Below are 13,011 nucleotides of genomic sequence, written 5' to 3' on the forward strand. Positions count from 1 at the left end.
CGGGAAGGAAGTGGAAGTGGAAGGGAAACACGGTACAAAAGGTGACAGAGTTTGTGTACCTGGGGTGAAAAAGCAGTTCTGGCTTTCTAGAGAGAAGAGGATGCGTGAATTGTGCGGGAAGGGGGAAGCAAAAGTGAACCACTGGTTGGAGTGTGAAAAATTGGAAAGGCGTAAGGTAAGCATGGAGGTATTGTTGCATGGAAGTGAGGACAAAAGGGCAGTAGCATGGGTGAAGGGGTTGTTGGGAAAGACGGAAAAGAAGAGAAGGAAGGAGGAAGAGGACTGAAGAAGGAAAGATTGTGAATAAGAGAGGAAGTAGGTGTTAAAAAATTGTAAGTATTGTACATAGTAGATAATTAGCAGGTATTAGCCGCGGAGGCAGAGGTTTGCAATGCGAGATAAAAATTATCTACATACTAATCTCGTCTTGAAGTGGAAACGTAACCGCAGCGGAATTAGTAAGAATCTGAACCTGCAACAAGCTCATATCCTGCTGCAAGAACAGAGGCAGTATTTTGGTGTTCAAGCCGTCAACTACCCGGAGAATGTCCTTGTAGAGTTTAAATGTCGGCACACCGTTTCTCATTCATTGTTTCTGATCTGCGAACTATAGGATGGCATCAGTGAAGCATAACATGAGACGTAGGATTTCCTGAAGTTCAGCAGGTGTAGGGGTGGACTTCGGCGGATGTAAGCCTAATGATAGTCAACCATGAGACATTCAGCCTGCTACATCCCCCAGATCCGACCCCCGATCGTCCTTTGCATCTTGAGGGTGCGCTACAGGTGCTGCTAGTTAGTGTTGCGCCTGTTTTTCGATGTCATTTATTTTGGCAATCCTCCTCGTACTGTTGCTCGAAAGTTATATGTGATCACGTATCCATTCATTCCCAACGTCCACTTGATCCTCTTTTCGGTCTGCGCAACTTGAAGTTGCTGAAGCCTTCGTTTTCTGTAAGTCGTCTTGTGTTATTGTCTTTAATTCATCTTTATTAGCAGAGCATCAAGTACTTACCATGATGGTTTTAAAAATTGATGCACTGCCATGGAATTCCTGTGGAAGTAGTCAGCTCGGGGCTTCCAACTAAAACCTCCTCAACAGGCGCAGCTGATGTTCTGCTTCTTACCACTTGTTGCCTTTTTTCTGGTAGGAAAGTAGTCCTTTCGGGTATCTTCGGGAAGCACCCACAAAATTATTATAATTGCGGCGATATACATTTTTATGTGAGGAGTTGTAGGCTCCAAACCTAAGACCATGGTACCTTAAAGCCACCAATCCCGACGCACCCAGAAGGTGTACGTCGTCCACTCCTGCTCCTTCTATCCTAGAAGGTAAGCAAGAACAGCAAACTTACGCAAGAGACTTCGTACAATACTGTTCCTTAGAGTCCGGTCTCTAGCCCCGCATGACCTTACGCGGCAAATGGCACATTTGATGACGAAGTTCTGACCTCTGGATACTTTTTAGAGCAAGCAACCTTTGTACAATGTTATGAGGAATAGTGTCGATGGACCAGAGCAAGTGATCCCACAAGAACAGCCTTTTGGATCTATCTCGCAAGGGACTGTGTCTAACGCTGGCAAGCCTAGATTATGTTAAATTGGCTAAGAAATTAAGCTTTCATAACTGATACGTTGAGTGGTGGAAAATGAAAAATACCAGTAGATCTTACACTGATCGTTCTCCACAACAGACTGGAATTGCCCCTGAGCTTATGGCAAGACGGGCATTAGATCAACACCATGTATCCACTGATAACATATCCAAGTGTTTCTGGCTCTTGCTTGCACGCTCGGCAATTGGTATCAACTAAAGGTACATCTATGCACTCATGGTAAACTAAGGGGTCCATAAAGCCGTCTTTAAAGGCAAAAAATAATCCCTCAGTCTTCCATCTCAGTCCAGAAGATTTGAGAAATATGTTGAACAGGCTCAGCCATAGCTCTTCTCTATGTATAATGCCGTAGAATTTACCATGAAGGGGTTTGTTAACATGTTCTGTCAGTAGAAGTGAATGTTCTGCTTCCTGTACACGAATTTGAAGCACCAAAGGTGTTAGGGGTTCTAAGCCATGTTTAGTATCGCTGGAATCACATGGCAGAACCTCCTTTGTGGCCCTATCTGCGGCACAGTGTAGAAAAACAACAGAATATACGACTTCATGTTGTTGTACGAATCATACAGAAGAATCTGTGCTATTCAGAATTAAGCATCTGTAGCTAAAACGGTTCTTCGATGAAGACACTCTAAGGTCAGCAAACCTCTATCCCCTTTATCTCAAAAGCCGTATATACGAGAAACGGGAGATCACGGGAGATCTAGAATAATGACTTCAATGGATTACCATCATCTTGTGCGTGCTTCGGTCAATGTGCTTTAAATCATCGACGTTCCATTTTACCGTACCGAAGGTGTAGAGCAGTATAGAAACGGCCACAATATTAGTCGCTCGGATCTTATTTTTCCCAGATAATTCGGATGCACACATTTTTCTGAGAGTTTGGCGATACTTTTTTTCAAGGACAGCTTTGAAAACATGTACATCTTGAGGTTAACGCTTGCGGTATCTTAAGATATGCATGTTTCTCCATTATCAAGATGTTGACACTTGTCCAGTCCAAAATTCATGCCAATAGCTGCAGAGTACCAACACGGAGAGAACAAAACGGCTGTTGTCATCATGACTCACGGTACTGATGAGCGTAATGCAACAAAAGTTCATCGAAACGCTCCAAAATATGTGAAAGTGGCGTGTTCACGGTGACCACGCGAGTGCTTCGTGCTCGTATTATTACGAGATACTATTATTATATATTTATTTTATATACTATTATTACAATATATTATTATAATAATTTTACGCTCTACTTCGATTTACAATGGTTTTTAAAATTTCAGAACTGACTGTTGATCGTATTTACGGTAAATGTAGTCAATTGTGATTTAAAATAAATAGAAGTCGATATTTTATTCCTGCGAATACGTAATGAAGTGGAAGAGTGTATTTGACAAAGAAAATTGCATGAAACGTGATTGGATTATAGTGTTGATTCGTGAACAAATATAGTCTCTTTCATTCCCACAAAATACACCTGCAAACATTTTCCTACTTAGACAGCAAATTTTCAATATTTTGCAACCATTTTTATTTTATAAATGATATCGTTGTGAATTATGTTCGAAATTTCTGCAAATATTTGTAGACAGTGTGAAAGTGTCTATTTCTGTAAATAATGTCGATTTTTAATTGTTATGGAAACCACATGAAATTATATTACATTATCATTCATTTGCTCGCGACGCATTAAATCAATTTTTTAAATTTTTACAACTAAAAGAACTTTTTATTGCAGTTCTGTTCAAACCCCCTTTTTCGGTTACATTAAATCTGGGAGGTATGCTCATTCCATCGGTTATCAACAAATAACGATATCTTTTTGGAAAATGATTTTTACTATTAATAAAGGCAATATTTTCAACTGGTATTTGAATAATATTGAAGAGCACTCATAGATAGAAGTGCAGGTTACTCGAGTAACCAGATTTCAGACCTGCGGATAATCTTATTTTGTAATTTTGGATTAAACTTAAAATAGTTTTTCATGCATTTAAAATTCAGAATCCACCTTAAGCTTCTGATGACTCCCACATTTACCTAAAGCCCTATCAACTTTTCTAAGAGTTTTTAGATTAAAATTAGGAGTTACTTCTAAAAATCTTAATATATATATTGTTATATTTACAAAAGATTTAAACATACGGGTTTAGGTTTCTCTTTTGAATGGTGCAACTTGGAATGTTCTAACAGTTTCTCAAGTCGCAAGAACTCCCTCTCACACTTTTCGCATTTGAACTTTTTGTCGTCATGAACCAATGAGTGTTTATCCAAAGCTCGCTTACTGGAATAAGTACTGTTACATACGGTGCATTCATAACGTTGTTCTGTTACTTCGTTGCTTAATCTTTGATTAGCATTTCGCACCCTCGTTCCCACGGGAAAGGCCATTTCATTTGATTCAGGTCTCGTATTGGTGTTTTTCTTTATATACTTTCTCTGTCTTTCCTTAAAACTTTTCAAATTTTCCATAGATGTCACTCTCTTGAACAGAGTCATTTTTCTTGTCTTACAACCATCTCTTTTAAATGGGGCATTTTCTTTTTCCAGTTGAGGACTATCGTCTTTGTTCGTCAATTCGTTCGTAACAGATGCACTATTACTATTCAATTCTGGATCGCAATTGTGATTGTATTTCACGCCGTCTTCACTACTTGTTTTTGAATTACTGTTAGAGTGATCACTTTTTGGAGAATTAGGTTTCTCGATTTCATCTTCTTCGTTCTTAACGAACAATAAAATTTTACCTTCAGTTTGTGATGACTGAGTCTGAAATGAGATTGATATGATTTATTAAGGAAAATTTAAAAATATGGTAATAAATAGCAGAGTACGATTTAATTCAGAATTACCTACTTTTTGGGATGCTTTTGAGTCTAAATTTAAATTTATCTGAAGCTTTTCATAAGCTCTTCTAAGTCTTCTATCTGCTATTTGGCACTGCTCTCTGAACTCGTGAGCTGCATTAACTTTTGAAAGACATGTTAGGCAGATGCTCGATGGAAGACCATCATCTTTTAGTATCTAGAAAGGTAAAAAATTTCTTGGTAAATAATTTAAAATGTCAACTAATTTGAAAATAAAGATAATTTACCGATTTTTTTTATTAGGAACATAAAACACTTAAAAAGATCAAAAGTGTGTAAGACTAAAAGTAAAAAATGGACAGTTTTTTGTCCCTGCCGCGTGAAAGGTCGTAATAAATGCCATTTCAAAGAATCGCTGTAGAAACTTTGGAACTTTTTAGTGCCCTGCTAATGTGTCGTCCCCAGAACTCTGATCTTTGACCATAGTGTAGTTTATGACACCTGTTAAAAAGTTGACCTCCGATATGAAAACTTGTTGTCCCAGGGTAAAAAATTGACAGTTTTTCGTCCCTATGGCGTGAAAGGTCATAATAAATGCCATTTGGAAGAATCGTTGCCGAAACCGCGGAACAGCTTGGCACCATGCTGATGTGTCATGCCCAGAACTCTGACCTTTGGCCATTTTGTAGTGTATGCCCCCTGTTCAGAAGTGTTCATGACTCTGGGTCGAAAAATGCTCAAGTTTTCGCACTTACAGATGTAAAAGTAAAATATAGTTATCTTTCCTTGAATGCCCTTTAGGAGAATTATCGTAGAAACTGCGGGACTTTTTAGTGTCATGCCCATGTATCATTCCTATGATTCCGACCTTCTACAATTTTGTAGTTTATGACCCTAAGTAAAAAGTGTTTAAGACCCAGGATGAAAAATGGCCTAGTTTTCATTCTTACACAGTCAAAAGTCGCCTTAAATTATCTTTCTTTGTACATGACCTCTGATAAGAAGAATTGATCACCCAGGTTCAAAATGTGGATATTTTTTGTCGGTATCGCCGTAAAGGTCGTGTTAAATGCCCTTTAAGAGAATCACCGCAGAAACTGCGGGACTGTTTGGTGCCATCTTGATGTATCATACATATAATTCTTACCCTCTGTCATTTTTTCGTTCATGACCCCCTAGTAAAAAGTGTTTATGACCCAGGGTAAACAAAGGGCCAAGTTTTTGTCTTTACAGAGTCAAAAGTTAATTAAATTACCTTTAGCTGTGCTCACATGTGATCCCCGATAAGAAGACTCGGGTCAAAAATGAAGTTTTCGTTCATACTCCTAAAAATTTATGTTAAATTCTCTTTGGGAGAATCATCGCAGAAACTGCGGGACTCTTACATAAGTTCAGTCGGATCATCTATGGATTTATTGTAAGGAGTTCGGATTTTGTTGCTGTAGCCTATGAGCAGCGTCTTGTACAGTGTGAAGAAGATAAGTAGAAGAATACCAAATATTATTTTTATGTCGTGCATATCCCATGATATATTTAATGTCAGTATGCTGCTGATTCATGCCAGCCAACTGAAATTCTTCTTTCTTTCTTTGCAACTTGCCCTGAATGTACGAGGGAGTTAAGTTGACCTGATAGAAGCCGACTGTTAAGTCTCTGAGAAATTCCAATGTCAAAAGAGGAAAGTTAAGCAGGTGCTGAGAATTCAGCCGAAACAATCCTTGGCCACCTGTCATCTGCACGTTTTCCGTATCCGCTAGTGTTTGTACAATGTTCACGTTATGCGCTCTCTCCAGTAACTGTCTACCAAATACCGCATTAGAACCTTCCATTGCTACGGGAGGATGGTATCTATCCATGTAACTACCAGTCGTTGTATCCGAGCAATGGCATCTCGATAACCTCTATATACTATTAAGGTCGACCCTTCTTGAAACAATTCTCTCTTTCTATCAGCGACTCTTTGCAACTCATTTGTTAGTATCGCGGCATCGTTGTTTCGTGAGTCTAAGAAATATGGTCCATGGGTGTCTAGTATGTAACCATCTGGTGCTACAAGTAATGCAGGCTTGACTAAATTTCGGTCCTTATATTAACCTTTAGAGGACGGGGGTCGTGAAAAAAAATCGACCACCCAATGCACACTAACTATTTGATGTTTTCGGGTAAAATTTGGTGCGTTGAATAAGGGGAAAATAGTGAGAAACATCCTGGAAACTTTTTGACCTTGATAATCGTCATTCCAAGGTCAAAAAAAATAATTTTTTTTGGACTAAAAACTCGGTTTATACTTTTATCTAGATGCGCTTAGTACAAAAATATTCGTTAGCGCACATATCATATCCATAAACTTTTCATCACAAAATGTCTTGAAAACTTCATCAGGAGAACTTTTATCATCTAATCCAGCATTAGGCTGCACACCATGATTTTTTTTGTCCACTTGAGGTCTTTAAAGGTATTTTCGAGACGTATTACAAGAGGGAGATCGGACTCATCGAGTGACTCTGTTACATTAGCTTCATGAGATGACTCAAGTAGATCAGGTTCGCCAGAAGATGCAGATCGAATAGATTCATCCACAGACGCAGATGCATCAACTTGTAAACGCTTATCACTTCATTTGCTTCGAGTAATGCAATCAGTTTCATTGATCAAATAATCATCAATTGCATCATCACTAGAAGAACTCTCATCCGATGAATCTGGAACGATTCGTTTCCCCATGAGTTTTGGCATTTCGCTCTCAGGCAATAAGACTATAATCTGTAGACATCATCGTTGACCTTCATTTTAGATAACAGGAACTGAAGAAGCTATTGTACATCTTCATGGATGTAGTTAGAGTTCATCGTACTTTTGGTAGGAAAAAGATCGTCATTCTGAGGTCAAGAATGGTGTTAAGATTTTTGCCACTTCTCGATTTCTTGAATTTCAAGGTCACGTCTGCGTTCAGGATTTTTTGCACTATTTTTTCTTACTCAACGCCTCAAAAACTATGAGTATGCCTTTAGGATTTCTTTCACTATTTTTTTCGTACTCAGCGCATAAAAAAATATCGGTATACCAAACTATAACGCTGAAATATCATAAAGTTTTTTTTTTATTGGCCTTTACATTGCGGACGAGGGTGGTCGATAAATCGACCACCTGTCAGGCCAAGGACTTGAAATGAGTTTTCTGTTGATATTATGCATACATTTTTGGTCAAATGAAAACTCGATTTGAATGGAAATATTCCCGTCCTCTAAAGGTTAAAGATTGTTTGGCAGTAGCAACTGCTAGACCCGTACCTTTTTACTCGATTACTTGAATATAACCTTCAAGAATTTGTCAAAAAGTCCTTGACGCAATTTGTATAAGAACATTAATAGATTTGTTTTACTGACACACCTGTGGCCACCCTGATAAGTTACTGGGTCGCAGCAGGTGAACAACTATCAGAATTTGTCCTTTGTAACTGGAGCCATAGTATCAAATTCGATATCTGATATGCTGTTCTTATCTTCATACCTATTCTGATTAAGTTCAGCGTTGCAAAGTTCTTGCAAAAACATCTGTAAATTCTGCTCTTGTATCCTGTAGGGCCTATTAATGAACCGAAAAACGGCCGTGAAAGGAGGAAGAAGCCTCTATTATCTAAATGATGCGCACAAGTTTGGAAGTTTTAAGATACGTAGACGTTTTGGCTTATAAAAATATTAACCCTACATTTCACAGAGTGTGTGAAGATCCTTCACGTTATTACAAATAACGCAATTATGATTTGCAGTTTACGTTAACACATGCAATCTTAAGGCATGGGGATTACGCTCGACTACATCTACTTCATTTCGAACAGATCGGTCACAATTGTTGCATAATGTAGTGACATATTCGAAAATAAGTGGTGGCCCATCCATCTCATCACGTCTTCTGATAGCAATTTCACGTATATCGGCATTTTCATCTCCATCCATTCGCGACAAGAAGCCTGGACGAAATTGCCTATTACAAATGAAACATGGCAAACGATTCATGAAATCCATATCGAGATTTTGAAATCTATATAAACATAGAACTAGTAGACTGACATTCACAAGCAGGAGCGGAGTGAGTGCTTCTGGTCGGGGCAGGCATAAAATATATATTAAAAGCCAAATATTATCACACATTTTTAAATAGTTGATATCACTTTTTCTTGGCTGCCGTTCGTGCGCTTATTCGAAATGTTAAAAAATACTATTTTTAAATTTACTAATAATAAAAATCATTATATTTTTATATGTTAAAGTGGTAAGTGGATGGTTGTTAATATATTCTAAGCATTAGGTTTTAAATTAAAATGAGCATGCAGTAAATAACAGTATACAGTAAAATATTTTTTATTTACGGAATACTCATTTTATTTTTTAACCCAATACTTAGAATATATTAAAAATGATCCACGAATTACTTTAACACACTAAAATATACTTATTTTAAAATACTAATGGAAAATAAAAAAATGGCATTTTATAACATTTCAAATAACCAAATAATTGCGCGAGCAGCAGCCAATAAGGCGCCGTATGCATCACACGCGCAGTAGCGCAAGCTGTGTGTTCGTGTTCGGAGCATTGCTATAATTTTAAGAATGCATAAATCTTAGGATTTCTGCATTAAAATTGATGCTGAAGATACGTACTTTCAGTTTCTGCAGCGATACTCCCAAACGGCATTTAATACGACCTTTCACGCGATAGGGTCGCATGACTGTCCACTTTTTGACCCTGTGATATCGAGTCCTCTTATCGGGGATCACATGCAAGGAAATATAATTAAAGGGGTCTTCACTACCGATAGAAATCTGACAGTATTTTCAAGAGAAATAGCCTGGCCCATTTGAGCCTATTAGCAGGGTCAATTTGAACGTATTAGTCTCTGAGATAGAGAGATTTGGGTCCTTTTCAAGGTCCTTTTAGTGGATGGATTTTCTCATTAAACTTATTTATAATCACAACTTATATACTAATGTACAATTTTCTGTTTGAATTAAAAACTGTTGTCTTTTTTGGCGGATCTCATTCCATTTACGAGAAACGTTCTATTAATTTCAATTTTAAACATTTAACAAAAAAAGTTGGATATTTGAAATCATCGTAACCCGTAGATTCCGAATTATTATGTTTTATGCTGTTCCTCATTTTGTGATTATATTTGTTCTTCACTTAAACTCCTTTTAGTTCGGGAGGATTTTTTGTTAAAAGTATAAGGAAGCAATTAAAAAGAAAAATAAATACAATTTTTTCATCTGGTCTTCTGATCTCTTATTGTCGTGGAAATCATTATAGACCTATAATGATTTTACTATACTGAATTTCCTATAAATTTTTCGCGATTACAGGAATAATGATTGGAATAATTATTAAAGAAAAAATTGAAGGGACAATAATTATAGAAATTAATAATATTAAAATAATTATTGCAAAAAGTAGAAGGAAATATAAATGAATCATTTATTTTGAACTACTCACACAATAGTACATAAAAATTGACATATCTAAAGAAGCTTTGTTTAACAATTGAGGTATAATGAAACTTAAAAGCTATGAGTATCTTCTACTTTTTGCAATAATTATTTCAATATTGTTAATTTATATAATTATTTTACTATAATTTTTCCTAAAATTAATTGAATAATTATTCTTATCAGTATTCATAAAGACGTGCAAAATTATAGTAATTTCATTATAGGAAAATAATCATAGGCCTATAATGATTTCTTTATACTTACACTTTTTCCTAAAGGATAGCCGGAAGGTCTATATATACTAGTACTATTTTATTATTTGAATATTTTCCAACAATTGCACTTGTGTTCCAGGGTTTCATCGAAACGTGCCAAGTTTTCTAGGGATTGATGAGGAGTGTCTACGAAATAAAACCATTCTAATAACTTTCATTTCCAACCCACCCTCCCCGCAGCCACACAAATATGACCCAAAAATTTAAAAAACTACATTTTTACGTATCATTCTTACTTTTTAGCAATTTTCGTCGCCTTTCTTATACAAATAATTACTAATGAATAATTTGAATATTTCCCATGTCTTTTTAAACAATTTTCAATTGTTTCAAGAAATATAAATGATTTAAACAATTATTTGTTCTTAAACAATGTAAAAAATAACTGTTTTTTCTGATTGAAATTTAGTTATTTGTCTTTTTTTGGAGTATTACATTTTTCTAAAAATATTATGTAATTATTTAAACAATTATTTCTTATCTATCTTCATCATTTTTAAAAATTGAGCCAGAGATATCAACTTTCTTTTCAAACTAATATGCTATGCCACGTTTTGTTCAATAATTACATAACTTTGATACATTTTTCCTTATGTTTAATGAATTTCTATTGGTTTAAACAATCTTTATTTGCTCAAGCAGGTCTTTCTCGCTAACTGAAAAAATGAAATAAAATAGATCCTATATATTTACGTTTCTGACTGTATAGCGTATAGAAATAATACGTTAACCACTTCTCAATTGTTTAAACAAACCTTATAATAAATAAATAGAAATTTGTTAAACATTTGAAGAAATGTCTCAAAATTATATGATTATTCTACAAAAAGTATCACAGGATACCACTTTGAAAAGTGGACATTTCTGGCTCAATTTTTAGAAAATCTGAAAATAAACAATAAATAATTGCTTAAAAAATTACATAATATTTTTAGAAAATTTTACTTTTCCAAAAAATTGACAAAATATTCCATTTCAATCTGAACATACGATTATTTTTCACATTTTTTGGGAGTAAATAATTAAACAATTGAATATTGTTTAAAAAGTCATGATGAATATTGAAATCGTCCATTAGTAATTATTTGTATGAAAAAGATGACAGGAGTTGCTAAAAAGTACCATGTTAATTAAACAGGGTTTTGAAATGCCCGGTGGCACGTGTTAATATTCGAATTTTGAAAAACGAAAAGTTACGAATTTTCTTTCTCAGGAAATAGAAATTTGGGGGGGGGGGGCGGTTCTTGCCCTCTCGAGTGGAAAAAAATTGTGCACCCTACCGAGATAAATCTCAGAGTACTCTCAGGCGAAATAGCCTGGCCGGTTTGAGACTAGTTTCAGGTTCGATTTAAATGATTTAGTCTCAGCGATAGTCAGAGAGATTTGGGTCCTTTTCAAGGTCCTTTTAGTGGATGGCTTTTCTCATTAAACTTATTCATAATCACAACTTATATACCAATGTACAATTTTCTGTTTGAATTCAAAAATGCTGTCTTTTTTGGCGTATCTCATTCCATTTACGAGAAACGTTGTATTAATTTCAATTTTAAACATTACAAAAAAACTTGGATATCTGAAATCATCGTAACCAGCAGATTCCGAATTATTATGTTTTATGCTGTTAACTATGAAATGTAAAAAAATCTACTCCTAAATTCTAATCCGAAAGCTTAACAAAGGACCCTTGAGTTGCGGCTACTTTATATATTGATATAGCCTCTCTGTTATTTATGATCGAATTCTTATTTCAATTTCAGGCTCTCTGCATTTTAGTTTGACCCTTCAAACAAATTGTGGTTTAATCTTTGTATTCAAAAATAGTCATTTATAAAAATTACTGTTTATCGCTGTTGCGATAAAGCTAGTTTTAAATGAAAGAAACATAAGGCTAATATTAAACTGGCATTACAACGAAAAAACTACCAAATTTAAATTTTGATAATTCTAAATTTATATTTATTTAAATTTTAAGAAAGCTATTCTTTATATAACGCTTTAGTAAATGTCGTTAATATTTAACACTTCTGTTTTTAAATTAATAGACATCTTAATATTATTAATTTTAAAATCAACATGATGATTTGATTACCATTCATGTCGTGATAAACCTGAATTTTTATTTCCAAGTTCACAATCTCTATTATGTTCATTTATACGAGTTTTAAGTCTCCTGCCAGTTTCTTCGATATAAGCCTTGTTACAACCTTTGCATTTTATCAAATATACAACTCCAGATTCATTCTCTTTATTATCTTTACCTTTATTTAAAAAAAGGGAATTTATTTAGTATGTGGTTATTAGTCAAATACTTTCTTTAATTAAATTATTGATTAGTTGCAATGAATCATTGTTTTGTATTAAAGTTTTTTTCAATTGACTTACATTTTCTTTTCGGAATTTGATATTATTTAATTTGACACACCTATCTACTAATCCTTTGATTAAACCTATTTTTAAGCAAATAAATTATGTGAATTATAGTTTAAATAACGTCCTGACCCACTGGACATCCTAAAAATTTGTCTATAAAATTTATTGTTAAACGTAAATATTGGGTTATTTAAGACAGTTCAACAACCGATGAGAAATTAGTTTTTAGTCATTTTTGTTCAATTTTTGTATTTATTTCATTTTTCGTCAATGACATCTAATGCAATGTCCTATGGAATACTATCGAACATTCACACTATATCTAGCAAGACTATTGAATGTGACTGAGGAACTTGAATATTTTCTAGTTTTTCTTTTAAATCCCAATTATTTTTCACAAACGCTTGAATTTTTCCTGAAACTGGTTTTAAACAATTTGAAATATATATATGTGT

The 13,011-nt window shown here is 34.8% G+C and overlaps 1 protein-coding gene across 1 annotated transcript in view; it reads right to left on the reverse strand.

Moving 5' to 3' along the window:
• LOC117177689 (zinc finger protein 93-like) overlaps positions 1-13,011 on the reverse strand; it is a 152,587-nt gene that overhangs the window by 37,862 nt on the left and 101,714 nt on the right. Inside the window, exons 3-4 of the mRNA XM_033368544.1 lie at positions 4,473-4,640; positions 3,762-4,385 (exon numbers count right to left, since the gene is read on the reverse strand). Coding sequence (XP_033224435.1) covers positions 3,762-4,385; positions 4,473-4,640 — 792 coding nt within the window. The remainder of the gene's footprint in view (positions 1-3,761; positions 4,386-4,472; positions 4,641-13,011) is intronic.

Source organism: Belonocnema kinseyi, chromosome 8 (genome assembly GCF_010883055.1).
Source record: "Belonocnema kinseyi isolate 2016_QV_RU_SX_M_011 chromosome 8, B_treatae_v1, whole genome shotgun sequence".
NCBI classification, from domain to species: domain Eukaryota; kingdom Metazoa; phylum Arthropoda; class Insecta; order Hymenoptera; family Cynipidae; genus Belonocnema; species Belonocnema kinseyi.